The 20383-nt window shown below is 43.8% G+C and overlaps 1 protein-coding gene across 2 annotated transcripts in view; it reads right to left on the reverse strand.

Annotated features, from left to right (window-relative positions):
• RBBP7 (RB binding protein 7, chromatin remodeling factor) overlaps window positions 1-20383 on the reverse strand; it is a 98608-nt gene that overhangs the window by 18835 nt on the left and 59390 nt on the right. For both annotated transcript variants that reach the window (XM_077296305.1, XM_077296304.1), the window contains exon 3: window positions 15679-15821. In XM_077296305.1, the coding sequence (XP_077152420.1) occupies window positions 15679-15821 (143 nt within the window). The remainder of the gene's footprint in view (window positions 1-15678; window positions 15822-20383) is intronic.

The raw sequence follows: 20383 nt of genomic DNA on the forward strand, positions 1-20383 counted from the left end.
GCATAAGTACATGTGGAGGTTGCCTGGTTGCTAGGGAACCACCACATGTACTTATGTTGGCTAACAGATGTAAATCATTCAACTGCGGCAATAAAAACTAAATCTCCGAGCACTAAGATACTCGCAGGACCCCCGAGCGCGCTCAGGAAATCTCGAGCAACGAGTATATTCACTCATCACTAAAGAGCTCCTAAACAAGTATATGTCCACAGATCATGTTTAAAGTCGATAACTTGAAATAAAGAAACAAACTTTTTTTTTTTTTACATGTTTTCTTGTTCACATGTACCCCCTTCATGACATACAACAGGTAAGATTCTGGGGGAGGGGTTCAGGGTGTGATACAAACACTGCTGTCCAGCTCCTTGCTCATCACATGCTTGAAATATATTTGAAAAACACATTTGTGGCCAAAAGTTGAGATGGACACACATTTTGCTGCTTCAGTGTTTAATCTTTTAGTCTATGGCAACTGGAAAACAATTATAAAAACTGCATAGGTTTTTACAGTTTTGACAAATACATCAGGTTTAATGTAAAGACTCCATATTCCCAGTGGTGTCCCTTAGTTTTCAAGGCTTTGCAGTTCACCCTGATATACTGGATATCAGCTTTGTGGTCTAATCCTAAAGGTACCTTCACACGAAGCGACGCTGCAGCGATAGCGACAACGATGCCGATCGCTGCAGCGTCGCTGTTTGGTCGCTGGAGAGCTGTCACACAGACCTCTCTCCAGCGACCAACGATGCCGAGGTCCCCGGGTAACCAGGGTAAACATCGGGTTGCTAAGCGCAGGGCCGCGCTTAGTAACCCGATGTTTACCCTGGTTACCAGCGTAAAAGTAAAAATAACAAACAGTACATGCTCACCTGCGCGTCCCCCGGCGTCCGCTTCCTGTACTGTGTGAGCGCCGGCCCTAACAGCAGAGCGGTGACGTCACCGCTGTGCTTTTACTTTCACTTTAGGGCCGGCGCTCAGTCAGAGCAGGAAGCGGACGGCAGGGGACGCGCAGGTGAGTATGTACTGTTTGTTATTTTTACTTTTACGCTGGTAACCAGGGTAAACATCGGGTTACTAAGCGCGGCCCTGCGCTTAGTAACCCGATATTTACCCTGGTTACCAGCGTAAAACATCGCTGGTATCGTTGCTTTTGGTGTCAAACCTGACGATACACGCCGGTCTGACGACCAAATAAAGTTCTGAACTTTATTCAACGACCAGCGATATCACAGCAGGATCCAGATCGCTGCTGCGTGTCAAACACAACGATATCGCTATCCAGGACGCTGCAACGTCACGGATCGTTGTCGTTCTCGTTGTAAAGTCGTTTCGTGTGAAGGTACCTTAAGGGCAACCCAGTCTCATGTAATTAGTGATTTGAGTTTATCACAATATCTGCTTTTGTTTGTACACCTGCTTTTTGGAGGACTGACAACAGGTTATCACTTGAGATCTGGCGAGTTTCCTGCCAATGGATCCCTAAGGGTATGTGCACACGTCCGGATTTCTTGCAGAAATTTCCTGAAGAAAACCGGAAATTTTCTGCAAGAAATCCGCATTTTTTTTTTAGCATTCTGCAAGCGTAATTAGCTTGCAGAATGCTAAAGTTTTCCAAGCGATCTGTAGCATTGCTTGGAAAACTGACTGACAAGTTGGTCACACTTGTCAAACATACTGTTTGACAAGTGTGACCAACTTTTTACTATAGTAAAAGATAGAATGTTGTGACCAACTTTTTACTATAGTAAAAGATAGAATGTTTAAAAATAATAAAAAAAAATAAAAAAATGCTTATACTCACCTGCAGACAGCCGATCTCCTCAGCGGCGTCCGTTCCTATAGCTGGTGTGTGTGCGCAGGACCTTCCATGACGTCGCGGTCACGTGAGCGGTCTCGCAACCAATCACAGGACCGCGACGTCATCGCAGGTCCTTCACCGCACACCAGCTATAGGAACCGAAGCGGCAGCATGCACCTGAGAGGCGGGAAGACATCGAAGGTGAGTATATCACTATTTTTTATTTTAATTCTTTTTTTTTTGACCAATTATATGGTGCCCAGTCCGTGGAGGAGAGTCTCCTCTCCTCCACCCTGGGTACCAACCGCACATAATCTGCTTACTTCCCGCATGGTGTGCACAGCCCCGTGCGGAAAGTATACAGATCAATGCACTCCTAGGTGTGCGGAATCCCCGCAATTCCGCATTTTTAATGAACATGTTGCTTTTTTTTTCCGCGATGCGATTTTTTCGCGGAAAAAAATGCAACATTTGCACAAGAAATGCGGAATACACTGTAAATAATAGGAGGTATATGTTAGCGTTTTTTTCGCGTTTTTATCACGTTTTTATAGCGAAAAAAACGCGAAAAATACTGAACGTGTGCACATGGCCTAAAAGTCATTTTTTTCTTCACAAAGCCACTTCGTTATCACTTTTGCCTTGTGACAAGGTGCTACATCATTCAGAAAAAGAATTGTTAATCTATAATTTCCTTCTGAACTGTTGGGAGATGTTGCTCTTGGAGTATGATTAGATCTCATTCTTTATTCATGACAGTGTCCTTAGGCAAAATTGTGAGGGAGCCCATTTTCTTGGATGAAAAGCAACCCCACACAAATGCCCTGAGGATGCTTTACTGAGGACATGACCCAGGACTCATGATGGTAGTTCTCACCTTTTTCTCTTTGGACAATCATTGTTCCAGATGTCCCAAACAGTATGAAGGACTTCAGAAGAAAAAAAACACAAAAAAAAAAACAACTTTGCCCCACTTTTCTGAAGGCCAATCCATGTCCTACCTGCAAAGATCTCTGATGAAAGGTGCATTTTTCAAAAAGCCCTGGAAAGTCCTCCCAACAGGTCTCTGTCTCTTGCCTCTCATAAAATTCTGAGAAGCTGGGAGTAGTTGGACAAAAGAGTGGGAAGGATGTGACGTGAGAGGACATACAAGGAGTGGTGGAAAATAAGGTGGTGGTGGGGAAGTTGAACTCTAGGAGAAGACTCAGTAAATCATCATTTGTCATCTAGTTGGTGTGATCTGTAAAGTCCATGATCGACATGACATTACTCAGGCAGTGTTTTAGATGACAAAGTTTTGACTATGCAGAGAGCAAAAGCCAGATGACAAGCTCATCACAACTGCTGCGCTCTGTACTGGCAGCAGCAATTGAGAAGATAAATCAGAAAAGCAGTGTTTAACTCCCTCATGAAGAAAAGGACTAGAAAAGCAGTAACTTCAGATGATTCCCACGCCCAACAGCTTTGTCAGCTGGATGAGATCTGGCTGCATGAGGGATCCTCCTGCATGGCTGGAGCAACTCCATTTGCCACACAATTTTAGCCACTAAAAGAGGGTTAGCTGGACGGACAGAGCAAGCAGCAAGAATGATAGGGGACAACAGGCGAGACATTTAAAGTACATACCTAATGAAGGAGGTATCATTTAATAGATTTAAATTGCAGAAGAACTCCTTTACATGATGTATGTAGCATTAACTACATGTTATATTATGTAACAACCCCTTTAACCCCTTCCCGACATGTGACGGAATAGTACGTCACATGTCGGGACCCCCGCTTTGATGTGCGCTCCGGCGGTGAGCGCACATCAAAGTCGCGACATGTCAGCTGTTTTTTACAGCTGACATGTGCGAGCAATAGCGGCGGGTGAAATCGCGATCACCCGCCGCTATTAACTAGTTAAATGCTGCTGTCAAACGCAGACAGCGGCATTTAACTACCGCATCCGGCCGTGCGGCCGGATATGAGCGCATCGCCGACCCCCGTCACATGATCGGGGGTCGGCGATGCTCCTCCATTGTAACCATAGAGGTCCTTGAGACCTCTATGGTTACTGATTGCCGGTGGCTGTGAGCGCCCCCCTGTGGTCGGCGCTCACAGCACACCGGCATTTCTGCTGTGTAGCAGCGATCTGATGATCGCTGTTATGTAGCAGAGCCGATCGTGCTGTGCCTGCTTCTAGCCTCCCATGGAGGCTATAGAAGCATGGCAAAAGTAAAAAAAAAAAGTTTTTAAAAATGTGAAAAAAATAAAAAAAATATAAAAGTTTAAATCACCCCCCTTTCGCCCCAATCAAAATAAATCAATAAAAAAAAACCCCAACCTACACATATTTGGTATCGCCGCGTTCAGAATCGCCCGATCTATCAATAAAAAAAAGCATTAACCTGATCGCTAAATGGCGTAATGAGAAAAAAATTTGAAACACCAGATTTACGTTTTTTTGGTCGCCACGACATTGCATTAAAATGCAATAACGGGCGATCAAAAGAACGTATCTACACCAAAATGCTATCATTAAAAACGCCAGCTCGGCACGCAAAAAATAAGCCCTCACCTGACCCCAGATCACGAAAAATGGAGACGCTACGAGTATCGGAAAATGGCGCAATTTTGTTTTGTTTTGTTTTTTGCAAAGTTTGGAATTTTTTTTCACCACTTAGGTGAAAAATAACCTAGTCATGTTAGGTGTCTATGAACTCGTAGTGACCTGGAGAATCATAATGGCAGGTCAGTTTTAGCATTTAGTGAACCTAGCAAAATAGGCAAGCAAAAAACAAGTGTGGGATTGCACTTTTTTTGCAATTTCACTGCACTTGGAATTTTTTTCCCGTTTTCTAGTACACGACATGCTAAAACCAATGACGTCGTTCAAAAGTACAACTCGTCCCGCAAAAAATAAGCCCTCACATGGCCAAATTGACGGAAAAATAAAAAAGTTATGGCTCTGGGAAGGAGGGGAGCGAAAAACGAAAACGGAAAAAGCTCCGGGGGTGAAGGGGTTAAAGCACAAAATGAGTGTTTTATGCACAGCACTGCAGCTTAAGTTTAAAAAAAAAAAAAAAAAAAAAACCCCACACCTTTACTGTCAAAATCAGTTTTTAGGTTTACCAAAAATGGTGTAAAACTGACCAGTTTTATCCACCTCCACCCCTTTTTCTTTATTTGTTGAGAGCTACCTTTACAAGAATATGGGATGGTGACCACAACTATACCTCATTTTTCAGACTATAAGGGTATGCGCACACGTTGCGGATTTCCTGAGGATCCGCAGCGGTTTTTGCCTTGCAGAAACGCTGCAGATTCGCAAGTGATTTACAGTACAATGTAAATCAATAGGAAAAAAAAAAAGGCTGTGCTAATTGTGCGGAAATAGGGATTTTTGTTAACTACCGTAAAATCCTTTTCTCCGAGCCATTCATAGGGGGACACAGACCGTGGGTGTATGCTGCTGCCACCAGGAGGTAGACACTAAGTGATACAAAGAATGTTAGCTCCTCCCCTGCAGTATACACCCTCCTGCTGGCTCTCAGCTAACCAGTACGGTGCAAAAGCAGTAGGAGATAAATAACATATGAGCGTATAGCATGTCACATTATATATGAGAGTATAGCATGTCAAATTATAAAACAAGCACAAGCTAATAATAGGGAGGGAGCTGTGTCCCCCAATGAATGGCTCGGAGAAAAGGACTTTACAGTGAGTACACAAAAATCCCTATTTCTCCTTCGCCTCATTGAGGGACACAGACCGTGGGACGTCCCAAAGCAGTTCCTGGGTGGGGACAACATCAGATCGGGCCGTGTAACCGCTACTTACAAGTGCGTCACCGCGGCCTGCAGAGTCCGCCTGCTCAGACTCACATCTGTAGAAGTGTGGGAATTATAGTGCTTCAAGAATGTATGCGGACTGGAGGAATTCGCAAGCTTGCGGCCGTGCTTGCCGACGTCTGGTGCCTAGAGCCCTCAGACAGGGAGATAGGCTGACATCTAGCACGGAAGGACTCCTGGATGGTGAAAAGAATCCACCAGGCTAACATGGCTGATGAAACGGCTAAACCCTTCCTGTGACCGTCAGGAAGCCTACTTCTTACCATCGGGAAGCCCAAGTAAAGTGTCCAACCTTCAGAAGGACGCCGTCCTCGATACATACCCACTCGGAGCACTCACTTCTTCCAGATTATGGAGAACCCATACCGTTTTGCGGACTGGAGCCGAAAGATGAGAGAAGGACAATGCCCCTGTAACAGTGGGAATACAATACCACCTTGGTAACAAGGGAATGGGATGGCCTGAGGGCAACCTTGCCTTGATGGTAATAAGGAATAAAGTCTGAAAGAACAGAGCGGCGAGCTCTGAAGACTCATCAGGATGACAAGAACGCAGAGAAAAAAAAGGGGGAGCGACCTTCCCTGATAGTAAAGTCTGTCTGGATCAAAAAAAGGAGTCTACTCTAAGATCCCCAGGACCATTAAGGTTCCACAGATCTAACGGTACGCGGTAGGGATGAACTACAGGTGAAGACTCCCTGCGAGAAAGTCCATATTTGCAGTTTTGTCACAATAAGATGGAAAAATACTAGTACCGCAAGCGAGAAAACCTGACATGGTCAGTGCGGGTCTCCCAGGATCACTGGGGCCCTTCCTGCTTCGAAAAAGATCTCGGAAGTAGTGGAAGAGGGGTTATGGAAATTGGTACCATGGAAGAACAGAGCATGCCCTGCGATGGTCTTGGATCTCGAGGCCGAACCATGAACTGGAGTACATTGGCATTCAGTTTGGACGCCATCCGACCTACATCTGGAGTACTCCAGTGAAGGCCGATCTGATGGAAGACTTCCGAGTGAAGTTCCCACTCCCTTGAGGAGAAACCCTGGCTGCTGAATATGTCTGCCGCCCAGTGTTCTACTCCAGGGATATGTACTGCTGAGATCACCGAAAGATAGATCTCAGCCAGAGAGTGCGAGGTACCTCGGCCATGGCGCTTGACTGTGGGTACCTGCTAGATGATTGACGTATGGCACAGCCGTGGCATTATCCAATTGAAGACGGATGGTTGGCCCGCCTGAAGGCAGTGGACCTGCTGTAGGATTAGCCGTACCGTTCAGGTCCCCAGAGCAATGATCGGGAGAAGACTGGCATTGGTATTCCCTAATAACCATTGGACCAGGAGAAGGCTCTGGATGAGGAAGGAGCTCAAAGACTACCCTTTGAAAGCCTGATTGACTTGCTGAAAACGAGAGGAGCGAAAGAAACTGCTTCCATTGTCGTCTTTTTCCTCAGAACCCTCCTAGCGAATCGAATGAACCGAGGGAATGAGTGATCAAATGTACGAGCTCCCTGTTGAAGGGCCACTACCTTGACTCGAGAGAGAATTACCATCCTTCTTGTGCAGGATCATCCTCAAAAAGGATCTGCTGGGCTGGGAATGAGGAAAACTTGTCTAAGTTTAGCTGCTAGCCCAAGTGAGAGGGTATCGCAAGTGATATAGACGACTCAGCCTAGTCCTGGAAGAGCGGCTAGATAGTCGACCAAATAGGGCAAGACGACCATGCTTCTAGGGTGCAAGAGGCACATGACAACTGCCATGACCCTTGCGACCACTCTGGTGCAGTAGCCAGGCCGCAGGGCAAGGTCGTGACTTGAAAATGCTGTTTGCAAATGGAAAGGCGAAGGGATTATTGTAGGAGGGGAAAAATAGGAATGTGAGGGTAATAATCCCGAATGTCGATGGATGCCAGAAACTCCACCTTTTTCTGTTGAAGTAATGGCTGAGCGGAGGAACTCCATCCGAAAAAGGAGGACCTTGTCAAAGGTTGTTAGAAGTTTGAGGTCCAGGAATGGTCTTACTTTTCATTCCCTCTTTTTGGAACCAAGATCCCCTAGATCTAGACTGTCCTGGACAACGCTTCCACTGCTGGTTGGGTCTGTAGAAAAGACATGATCCCTTGTTAGTCTCCCACTCAGAAGATTTGATTGGCCAGCTGTACTGTCTTTGGGGAAAGGTTACTTGTGTGAATCGAAGTAGTTAAGGTCTCCGACCAGGAGACTATTGATCAAGCAACCCATGTGGCGGCTAAGGAGGGGTAGAGCGCTGAACCCGAAGCCACAAGACAGAACGAACCAGATTTGCTATCCAACCGTCTGTGGTACTTTAATTGATGATACATCGGGCAGGGATACTGGTAGGTATACCACAAGAAATTCTATCCGGTTAGTCTGCCAAGTGGCAGAATGCGGGGCTGCATCCAGCAGGTCAGGAAAAAAACGTCTTTTGCCATCGTCATGCAGAGTAGAAAATTAGGAACCCTCGATCACCATCCTCTTAACAGGGAAGTGGAGAGGAATCGTCCGCTTTCTTGCATCATCCACTAAATAGTGGTGATGCAAAGGGGGGGTGCTCGGACACCAAGAAGGGGTGCCTCTGTACATCCCCAGAGTTGAGGTCCCCAGGTGGACAGGGCAGGTCGTCTGGCATTCGGCCTGGTTGCAGAAGAGGATACATGGAGGAGACACTGCATGTGCTCGTCTGTTGATGGTGTGGGGGGGAAATCGGTGCCCTTTAAGGACCTGTCGCCCTTAAAAAAATCAGACCAGGTATGGCATCCCACGTAGAGGCTTCTGTCCAGTGAATCGCTCATCAATTTGTTGATATAAATAGGCGAGTCCCTCTTTTTCTGAAGCTCTGGAAATCCAAGGTAATATCCGATCCATATTCAGAGCGTTGTTCTCAGCAAATCATAGGGGAGGGATCAGGAAATTAACTACCGTTTTCTAGACGCCTGTACGTTTTTCTAGAAGACTTGCGGCCCCTGCTAGCCGACGGCTCCCATGTAGGGGAGGGACCATGTATATCGGTCCTGCGAGCACTCCGAGCCACGGAGGGTTCACGGAGGGATTCAATCTCTTGGTCAGAGAAACCATGGGTTGCGGTTAGTGACAAAGTCCACTGAGGGGGACTAGGTACTCAGGGATAAACTGGGATCAGTGGCGGAGGGCTCCAGAGCTCAGTTAGGGTGACCAGCTTCGGATTGATCATGTGCCCTTAAGACCAGGGAATACTGGTCTTGTGCCTTTAGCAGGAGGGCATACTGTTCATGTGCCTTTAAGAACCAGGGCCTACTGGTCATGTGCCTTTAAAAACCAGGGCCTACTGGTCATGTGCCTTTAAGAACCAGGGCATACTGGTCATGTGCGTAAGACCAGGGCCTACTTGTCATGTGCCTTTAAGACCAGGGCATACTGGTCATGTGCCTTTAAGACCAGGGCATTTTTCAAGGATTACGCCAGAGGTGAAGCCCCTTGAGGGGAACTAGGTACTCTGGGAAAAGTCGGGATCGGCGGCGGGCTCCTGAGCTCATTTGAACTAAGTACTCTGGGAAAGGTGACCGGCTTCCGGCTGGTCATGACTTAAAGAGCAGAGAACGCTGGTAATGTGCCCCTTTTAAACTAGGGAACCTTTAAGACCTGGGAATGCTGGTCATTGTTTTTAAAAAGCCAGGGAAAGCTGGACATGTACCTATAAGCCCAGCGACCACTGGGCATGCATCTTTAAGACCAGGGAATGCGGTCATGTACCCTTAAGACCCGTGCCTTTAAGACCAGAGCTTGCTGGACAACCAGAGATTGCAGGTCTTAAGTATTAACAGGAAACGCTAGTCCCTTTATGCTGCCGGGGTGGGGTGCAGAGGGAGGACGGGGGAGGGGTGCGGATTCTCCTTACCGAAATTGAGTCCCCCGTCTGGAATAGCGCTGTCTTCAGCGCTGAGTACCGCCAGTGCGATGAAGCAGCCACTTCCGGATGAGCTCGTGTCCAGAAATGGCAGGAGGAAGAAGATGGCCGCCGAGAATACAGCTCTCGTCCTGAATGAGAGGCGCCTGAATAGGGGGGCGGAGCCTGAAGCACGGCCTAGCATGGGCGGAGTTCCGGGTTGCAGCCTACACAAACCCGAAGACGGGGGCTAAATTTTTGAAGCCTGTTGGTTCGGGGAGATCGGAACGTGAAAGAATCCGTCGCCCCATTCGTCCGTTGTAAAGGTAAAAAGTTTTTGGGTCTGAATAGTAGACCAGTCCGTGTGCCTCCTACGGACACTAAGCAAGAACTGGTTAGCTGAGAGCCAGCAGGAGGGTGTATACTGCAGGGGAGGAGCTAACTTTCTTTGTATCACTTAGGCTACGTTCACATTTGCGTTGTTGTGTGTTGCGTCGGCGACGCATCTGCAACGCATGCAAAACGCATTGTTTTGTGACGCATGCGTCCTTTTTTTGCTTGATTTTGGACGCACAAAAAATGCAACTTGCTGCGTCCTCTGCGCCCTGACGCGTGCGCTGCAGTGACGCATGCGTACAAAACGCAAGTGCAATGCATGTCCATGCGCCCCCATGTTAAATATAGGGGCGCATGACGCTTGCGTCGCCCGACGCTGCGTCGCACAACGCTAATGTGAACGTAGCCTTAGTGTCAACCTCCTGGTGGCAGCAGCATACACCCACGGTCTGTGTCCCCCAATGAGGCGAAGGAGAAAATTCCATGCGGAAACGCTGCGGATTAAAAGTAGCATTTCACTTTTGTGCGGATCTGCAGCGTTTTTGTACCCATTCCATTATAGAAATCCGCAGGAGTAATAAAACGCAGTAAATCCGCAGCAAATCTGCACCTGCGTTTTTTGCCAAGAGATGCAGAATCCGTACAAAAAATTCTTGAGGCTAATCCGCAACGTGTGCACATAGCCTAAGACACTTTTCCTCCAAAGGTTTTGAGGAAAGTGGGGGTGCGTCTCCCAGGCATGGAGCACAGTGAGTATTCCAGCAGCTGACCGCAGCGTGTGAGTGCGAATGGAAGCGACGTCATGTGCTGTAGCACACTGAAATCAGCCGCTGGCATCAGAACAAGATGCCGCTGAAAAGGAGCAGAGGGAAGGAAAGTAGAATGGTTTATTTACCTATTTTTGAGGCTGTAAAGTGATGGGGGCCCCTTATACCGGGATATACAGGATGGGGGGGGGAGGAGATACTATCCCTATAGCTGTGTCAGCAGCAGCTCCCCGGCCCCCACTGTTCCTCCTCTAAAACCTAGGTGCATCTTATAGTCCGAAAACTACACTACATACCACAAACCTTTCCCCACCAATAATAAATTTGTCACTAAATTATCTACAACCCACGATGTTCGTACACATGAAATACTTGGCCACACCAGTGGTGCATCAAGCACCCTTGAATAAAGAAGGATTTTGGCAAACGCAAAAACTAACCTGTACACCCAAAGATATGTTTTGTTTTTTATGATTACCGTTCATCCATGTCCCTTACGAGGTGCTGTACTTTGTTTAAACAGTCATTTTATGCTGACAGACTCCTATGAGTGCTTTACTGTTCAGGAATCCAGTCTCATTAAGCCCTTCTGAATGATATCCACCATACACATCAGATATGGGTGAATGGAGCAGGCTCAGGAGCCAAAACCACTTAATACTTTGTGGGTGCTGGTTTTATCACACAACCCCTTAAACCCTCTGACTTCGCAAAAGAGAATATCATCCATGTACTGCAGAATACAGAACTGGTAATCAAAAGCAGGTTTCAAGTCTCAAAAAAGAAAAAAAAAAAAAAAAACAAAGTCAACCACCTTTTCCTGAATGAAAAATATAGAAATGAAAATACAGCGTTGGGACATCTGTGTTGGGGTGCTTTCACATAGCGTTTAGGGATATGGTCATTAGTCCCGTTAGGGCATACGTCTGAACCCCACTGCAGAAAGCCCCAGACGTATGTGCCGACGCAATAGACTCTGCGCAGGCAGAGCGATCATGCACTGTGCCGTGAATCATTTTCAGGAGTGTATGCCTCCTGGAGGTGGACACTCCCAAAAACTATGCACGACAGAGTGCTGTTCCCTCTGCCGACACCATTACAGTCTATTGCCACATCAGTGTATATATTTGGATCCCATTTTCCAGTGGGTTCAGATGTAAGCCTCGTCAGGGCCACCGAACAGGTGCCTGAACACAACATAAAAGCGCTTAGTCTGAACAAAATTAGACAAAATGGGTTCTAAACTAACCAAATCCAGCAGACCTCCATTCTGCTGTATTTTGAGTATTGAGAAGTTGTCAAAAGAAGCCATATACAGTGGAATGTAAACGTTAGATTCAAAATTAAATTACCTCTAAAATGCTAAAGTTAAAGAGGACGCATTTCCTTTGCATTTTAGGTAAAAAAGTTTACATTTTAAAAACTACAAAAAAGGAAAATGGGCCAATGCAGAAGTTTGTGCACTCTTAGAGATGTGTGTGATCATATAACTTTGACTAAGGCTTTAGACCTTAATAAGCCTGTTATTGAACAAGACATAACCCCATCATCATTAGGAATGGTTGGGTGATGCAAATTTTCCAGCCTCCTCTAACCTTATGCCAAATAGCAGCCATTGGTTCTTCTAAGCAGCTGACTAGCACTCAAACTGAAAATGGTGGAGGTCCAAAGAGCAGGAGAAGGCTGTAAGAAGATAGCAAAGCAATTTCAAGTTGCACTTTCCTCAGTTCGAAATGTAATTAAGAAATGGAAGTCAACAGGTCAAGATAAGGTTTGAAAGACCAAGAAAAATTTCAGTGAGGGATGCTCAAGGATTGTTAGAGGCAAATCAGAACCAATTCTTGACTGCAAAAGACTTTCAGAAAGATTCAGCAAACTCTGGAGTTTTAGCACATTGTTCTACTCTTTAAAGACAGACAAATATGTCCTTCATGGATGAGTGATCAGAAGAAAACCTCTCCTGCATCCTCACCATAAAATTCAGTGTCAGAAGCATGTAAAAACACCCAAACAAATACTGTGGAACAAGGAGGCTAAAATAGAACTCTGTGCCCATTACACAGGTCAACAAAAAAAAATTTTTTTTCTGGTGTCCAAAATATTTTAATGAATTTGGGGTATTTTTGGGGTGCTGATTCTGAATATGCTATCAGTTTTGCCAGATTGGCTCAAGTTTTTGAGATTTTTGGTATCTTATTTATAGCACTTGTTGGTAAATGCAACGCATCATCTCATTAATTTCTTTGGATTAGTACTTGAACTGAGCAGTTCTCAATATAGTTGTGTTAGTGTTCTAAAAGTTTGTTCATAGCTTGATTTTTGCACTAACTTTATGTTGTTGTCTGTTTTCCAGTGAAAAGCATGAACTCATCAAGAAGAAGTTGTCTTAACGATCCAGACTCATTCTGTTACATTTGTGGTGAATATACACTGCCAAAACATAGAAGAAACATAACAGACTTCGTAAAAAAAAGTGTATTTTGCCTATTTTGGGGTTATGCTTGGGGACCAAGACAAGTTTTGGGCACCACACAGTGTGCAAAGCATGTATCGAATTATTACGAAAATGGACCAAAGGACAAAGAAAAAGCTTCAAATTTGGTGTTCCAATGGTGTGGAGAGCAAAAAAATCATCATGATGACTGTTATTTCTGTGCAGTGCAAGTGCAAGGATTCAATAAGCATAAGAAACGAAAATGGGAGTATCCTAACATGGAATCTGCAAGAAGGCCTGTCCCTCATTGTGAAGATGTGCCTGTACCTGTGTTTACCATGTTACCTGACCTTCCCCCACCTGATGATGATGAAATGCAGGGTATGGAGCTAAACATTAGTTAATAAAGTTAATGCGCGTGTAGCAAATTACGTCTTTTTTTTTTTTTTTACACATTTTACGAAAAATCTCAAAAACTTGAGCCAATCTGGCAAAACTGATGACATATTCAGAATCAGCACCCCAAAGTTACCCTAAATTCGATGAAATATCTTTGGCACCAAAAATGCTGTTGACCAGTGTTATGAAAGGAATGTGTGGAGAAGAAAAAAAAAAAAAAGGCATAGAATTTCAGGACAAGAACATCTTGCCAACCTTTAAGCATGGGGGTGGATCAATCATGCTTTGGGGTTGTGTTGCAGCCAATGGCACTGGGAACATTTCACAGGTAGAGGGAAGAATTGATTCGATTAAATTTCAACAAATTCTTGTTGCAAACATAACACCATCTGAAAAAAAAGCGGATGTTGAAGAGAGGATGGCTTCTACAAATGGATAATGATCCTAAAAACACATAAAAATCCACAATAGACTACCTCAAAAGGTGCAAGCTGAAGGTTTTGCAATGATATTCACAGTCCCCTGATCTGATAATTGAAAATCTGTGGCTAGACTTCAAAATAGCAGTGCATGCAAGACTACCCAGAAATCTCACAGAACTGGAAACATTTTCCAAGGAAGAATGGATGAAAATCCCTCAAAAACAATTGAAAGACCCTTAGCGCTGGCTACAAAAAGTTTACAAGCTGGAATACATTCATAAAGGGGTGCTACTAGGTAGTAACCATGTGGAATGCCCAAACTTTTATATCAGCCCATTTTCCTTTATGTAATTTAAATATAAGATCAAAAAATAAATATATTTTTGCCTAAAATACAATGGAAATGTGTCATCTCTAAGTTTAGGCCTTTTAGAGAACATTTTATCTTCAACTTGCTTCAAGAAGTTGTTCAATACTTGGACAACTCCATGTCATACACCAAACTTGGCCCAGATAAAATAGCTTATACTCCCCCCTCCCGTGCAGACGCAGTTCCAGCGGTGTTGGCAGTCCTGGGCTCTTTTGCGGTTGTTGCAACATGTGAGCCTGGTGCCCAATCAGCGCTGGCACCACTCTTCCCGCCTTCTGTCAAATGGAACATGAGGAGGAAGTCAGATCAGCTGCAGCCTGAACTTCATATTCACGTTTAATTCAACAAAAGGCAGAGATAGTGACGCTAGTGCCGATTGACCAACGGGCTTACATGTCATAACCATAAGGGAGACCCGAGGAGAATTGAGTGCGACACCACTGAAATGGCGCTGGCACAGGAGGGGAGTATAAGTTTTGTATTTTATTGGGGCCAAACATTTACATCAAGAAGGGGTTATCCTAGTAGTGGATAACCTCTTAACTGTTCACAACAACAGTAATTTAGACCAGGGGTGCCCAACTTTTACATGCCATTGTACTTGCCTCTTCATGGCTCTCTCTCCACACCTGTCTCTACTGCTCCCCATCTGGTCCTCCACTTGCCTCCCCTTTTCAGCAGGCACCTCCAATCCTTACTAGGCCCCCCACAGTATCTTGTATATTTTATATTTTGATAAGTGTTGAGCACAATCTGTCAAAATTTGATTTGGGGAATGCGCCCCAACTGACAAGAGCGGGGACTAGTCAGCAGTTACAGCGCATGCTGGAAGACCCTGAAGGAACCGAAAAAGGAGATAATGGTAGGACTGAGCAGGGAGCTGCAGCAGGACAGGTATTAAGACGGCTGGGGAGAGGCGAGAATAAGTTATGATATCAATGAAAACTAAAGCTCAATCAAAACAAGACATCAAATCCAGAGACACAAAAATAAGTTGGCTTTGACAATTTTGTGCATTATTTTTAACTACCAAAATACACAATACTGAAAATATGAATATAAATATTATAGACAATAGAGTAGATTTTTATTTTTACTAACATGCGCAAAGGAAAAAAAAAAAAAAAAAAGGTGAAGACCCGTAATTTGAGTGCTTTTCACTGCATCTTAACTGAGGTGCAGAGTTTGTGTTATCTACCTAACAATACACAAGACTGATAACGCTGTATTAGCACAAAGTTGGAAAATTGTCAGTTCACTTTTACAAAACAAAATTAATCTGGCAAAAAAAAAAAAAAAAAAAACTGTTGGAAAAATAAAAATGACTGAAAAAGGGAAGAAAAAAAAAAAAAACATGCAATAGAAAAAAAATTGCCATAGCAGAAAGGGGTTAATGCCATTCCACTGCAGGTCACAATTAATTTAAGTTAAACTCATCACCTTTCTCACTGTCATAATGTGAAGCATCAAACTGGGCATCGTCATTAGGAATCTGGACTCGAGCCACGACTAGGTGATTCTGCTCATCTGAGGTGTGGGTCCCAAGCACCAACCAATGCAAGGCATAGTCTTTACCCTCTGGCCTATAGAAGAGAGAAAATGTAAGATGCATATGAAGCTTTTTGCAAGTGGAAACATTTACCTACATACCAGCGTACCATTTCCTTACATACAATAAGATTAAAAGGCGTAGATGCCTACGGAAAATATATGAACATTATACTTTACCACCTCCATCACGAGGGGGTCATTATCGGTTTTTGGCTCACTTTTCCTGGAGCCGTAATATTTTTTATATACCTGTCCGCATACATCTGAGGGCTTTTTTGGCAGAAAGTTGTACTTTTGAATGACAAATCATTTTACCACAGCGTACTAGAAAAAGGGCAAAAAATTGCAAGTTGGGAGAAATTGTGGAAAAAAAAATAATTCTGTTTTGGGGAATTGTTTTTAGGGTGTACATTTTGTGGTAAAAATGACCCAGCAATATGATTCTCCTCACCAGTAGGATTACAGCAATACCAAACACGGCCAGGTTTTTATTTATTTATTTTTTTAAGTGCTGTTATTTTCTGAGACCTGTAACATTTTCAATTTTCGCTCAATAGAACTGTATGATTGCTTGTTTTTTGCAGGCTGAGAACGTTTTTATTGATCATTTTGGGATAGATCCAAACAAAAAAAAAACGTTTAAATAAGGAGAATGACGATCCAATGGCGCTGTCACTACAATTAAATAACGCGTTTGTAGAGCAAACTGCTCTTCATCAGGCACATAAAAACATATTCAAATTGACCAGTGTTCATATAACCCCTAGGTGTGGGTATTCAAATTCATCATTTAACCCCAGCTGTGCTGCACTGTAGCTCCACTGCAATCATGTCCCATCATCAATGCATTGCGTATTAGCCTGTATGCTCTATGCATTCATTTAACCCCTCAGGGACTAATTTAGATAATTTTTAAATCTAATAACTTTCTGTTCATCAGCCTTTGCTATCTATCCGTAAAGCTGACAGATATTTGTTCTATTATGGTAAGCTTTATGTTACAGGGATTTTATCCATGTACATGAAATAAATGTCTTTCATAGGCTGTGATCCATAATTCCATTTTTAATGTTTGATCCATGCTCATGCTAAGATGTATTGGCATCGTGGTCCGTCCCACATACTGCAATTTGCACTGACATTGTAGGACATATCACATGAGCTCTGACAGTTTAAAAAAAAACTATCAGAAAACATTCTCCTGTGATCGTTGCTGTAAATTTTTTGCCCAACTTTACCCATTTACAACTTGCATTTCGAATTGCCACATTTAAAAGTTCCACTATTGGTCAATTACCCCCATGTCCACATTCTTCTCCACGATAATTATTTTTTCTTCCTAATCTGACTAGGAGCCATCATAATTCTCAGATTCTTATTACAGCTGTAGACTACCACTGGATCAGTAGGTACATATTTTTGGGAGCAAGGGATCCCCCTTAAACTTAACCAATGTTTTCTGAGGACTTCATCCACTTTTTTATTTTTATAGGGATTTCTTAAAAGTTGTCAGAACTAAATTGGAACCTACTTACAGAGACCATTTTATCTGTTCTTGTGGCAATCTTAGCTAAGAAATCATTCTGTGTAAGTCTTCTGGTTTTGTCAAAAGCATTTTTTATAAGTTGGATGGGATTTCCTTTTCCTAAAAACCTCCCCCTTAAAATCCTTGACTTTATAAAAATCTGCTTTGGATGTACAATTTTTACTTATCTGAAAGCTGGCCATAGGAAAGTTTTTTCAACCAAGCTAGGTAGATGTCCACTATGGTAATGGAAATAGCTATTGACATCTAGGTACTTGAAATGAGTGTAAGTTTGAATAGTGCCATTGTGCACAGAAATAAGCAAATCTAAAGAATATGGACCCAGTTGAAGAAGTAGAAGTAAACTTTAAACCCCATTTGTTGTTCAGTTCTTGAATTTGCCTCTTCTAGTGAGACAATCCAAATAAAAAAACAGGTAGTCTATGATGTTTATAGAATAGAATCTACTATATAATTGTCTAAGGGTCACTTCCGTCTTTGTCTGTCCTGCTGTCTTTCTGTCTGTCACGGATATTCATTGGTCGCGGCCTCTGTCTCATGGAAATCCAAGTCGCTGATTGGTCGTGGCAAAACGCCCACGACCAATCAGTGACGGCCATAGTCTGGCAGCGAAATGGCCGCTGCTTTACTGCCCTGTAGTCAGCGCTGAGCGCTCACACAGGGTTAATGCCAGCGTTAACTATACTATTGATGCTGCGTATGCATCTAATGTTACAAATGATAAAAAAAAAAAAAAAAGAAAAGAAAAGGTTATTCTCACCTTCCGACGTTGCAGCTGTCCTCGGCAGTGCAAGCGGCAGGTTCCGGTGCCAAGGATGCTATGCGAGAAGGACCTGCCATGACGTCACGATCATGTGACCGCGACGTCATCACAGGTCCTGCGCTCATACCAACCCTGGGACCGGAAGCTGCCGCGTGCACCGCACACAGGCGCCAGGACTTCAAGGGGCCTTCGGAAAGTGAGTATGTTTATTTTTTATTTTAAGTTTTTTTTTAACCACACATATAGTGCCCACATTGCTATATACTACGTGGGCTGTGTTATATACTACATCTCTGTGCTATATACTATGTACTGTAGCTGGGCAATATACAACGTGACTGTCAAATATACTACGTGGGCTGTATTATATACTACGTAGCTGTGCAATATACTATGTGGCTGTGTCAGTTCTGTTATATACTACGTCGACTGCAATATACTACGTGGCTGTGCAATATACTATGTGCCTCTACAATATACTACGTGGCTATGTTATATACTACGTGGCTGTCTTATATACTACGTAGCTCTGCTACATACTACGTACGCTGTGTCACATACTACGTACCTCTGTTATATACTACGTAGCTATGTTATATACTACGTCGGTTGTGTTATATACTACGTCACTGCAATATAGTACGTAGCCTGTGCTATATACTACCTACATATTCTAGAATACCCGATACGTTAGAATCGGGCCACCATCTAGTACTAACATAATGAGGGTATGTGTAAACGTAAGAATTTCTTGCAGAAAATTCCTGAAGAAAACCGGACATTTTCGGCAAGAAAACAGCATGCGTTTTTCACGTTTACACCGTGTTTTTTTGAGCTTTCCCAATGCATTATATAGCGGGAAAAACGCGAAAAAAACCCCAAAATTAATGAACATGCTGCGTTTTTTACCGCGATGCATTTTCGTGAAAAAAAAAAAAAAAAACAGCATCATATGCACAAAAATTGCAGAATGCATTCTAAATGATAAAAAAAACGCATACATATGCATCCTATCACGTTTTTATAGCAAAAAACTGCAAAAAAAAGTGAAAAACCGCAACGTGTGCACACAGCCTAGAACTCTGTAGTGTTATCACATGCAAACATGAAATATATGAACATACTACTAATAGATACCGCGCTCGGGTGATTAGGGTGAGCTATCCCTGGCTGCAGGGGTGCGATAGACCTGAGAGCAATGATGGACTGTGAATAAAACCACACTATCAGTGGTGGTATGCCCAATTATGGGCTATTGTGCAGGCTGTCCAACTGCTTGATACCAGCTGTATATGCTTTTCATGCAAAAGAAGATAATATATCCCCCGGCAGAATAAATATAAACAAGTGTGGTAACCGCAATTAGTACATATAGAAACAATCGCTGCGTGAAGCTCTTACCATGTGCTGCACTGAGTAGCCGCCCCGCTGCTCCTGGTAAGTATCAGAGGTGGTATGCAGCGTCACGCAAGTGGCAGTGGCAGGCGTAGGGGTAAGACTATCCTGCATATGGTAGCGGACAGGTGGGCGCACATGTACTGATTGACCGCGACCAGTATAGGGTGTCGCTGCTGAGTGTAGAGCCAGGGAACGTCCCGGCCGGAGGCGTCCCTGGTTACACTAGGAAAAAATGGCCGCCGCTGACAAGCAGCGTGTGACGTCACCGGCCTACGGAGCCCCACTGAGGCCAAAAGACTAACCGACGCGTTTCGAAGGGTAAACGCCCTTCTTCATCAACCCTGATGAAGAAGGGCGTTTACCCTTCCGGGGGATATATTATCTTCTTTTGCATGAAATTTTTTTCACAATCCATCATTGCTCTCAGGTCTATCGCACCCCTGCAGCCAGGGATAGCTCACCCTAATCACCCGAGCGCGGTATCTATTAGTAGTATATCTATTGTTTTTTCACAGAAGTGGCACTCTTTCTGAGGATACCAGCAGCTGGGTGATTGTATAGGTCACTCCCACTCACTTGGTGGGTACCAGTGTCGAGCGCCAGTGATATCGTTATACATATATATGAAATATATAAAGTTTGAATTGCATTACTGCTCTAGAAAATTAGAAAAAAAAATGTAAGTTTCTTTTAAATTACCAAAAAAAAAAAAAAAAAAAAAGGGACCAATGAAAAAAAAAAAAACTATATCACCAATTATAAACATGCAGACGTTAAAGGGACATTTAACCCCTTAACGACTGCCGATACGCATTTTAATGGCAGTTGAGGGTACTTAAACCACTGCGCCGATAATTAAACGCACTGTGGAAAAAGAATAGCGCCCC

The sequence above is a fragment of the Ranitomeya variabilis genome, chromosome 3 (assembly GCF_051348905.1).
Source record: "Ranitomeya variabilis isolate aRanVar5 chromosome 3, aRanVar5.hap1, whole genome shotgun sequence".
Lineage (NCBI taxonomy): Eukaryota > Metazoa > Chordata > Amphibia > Anura > Dendrobatidae > Ranitomeya > Ranitomeya variabilis.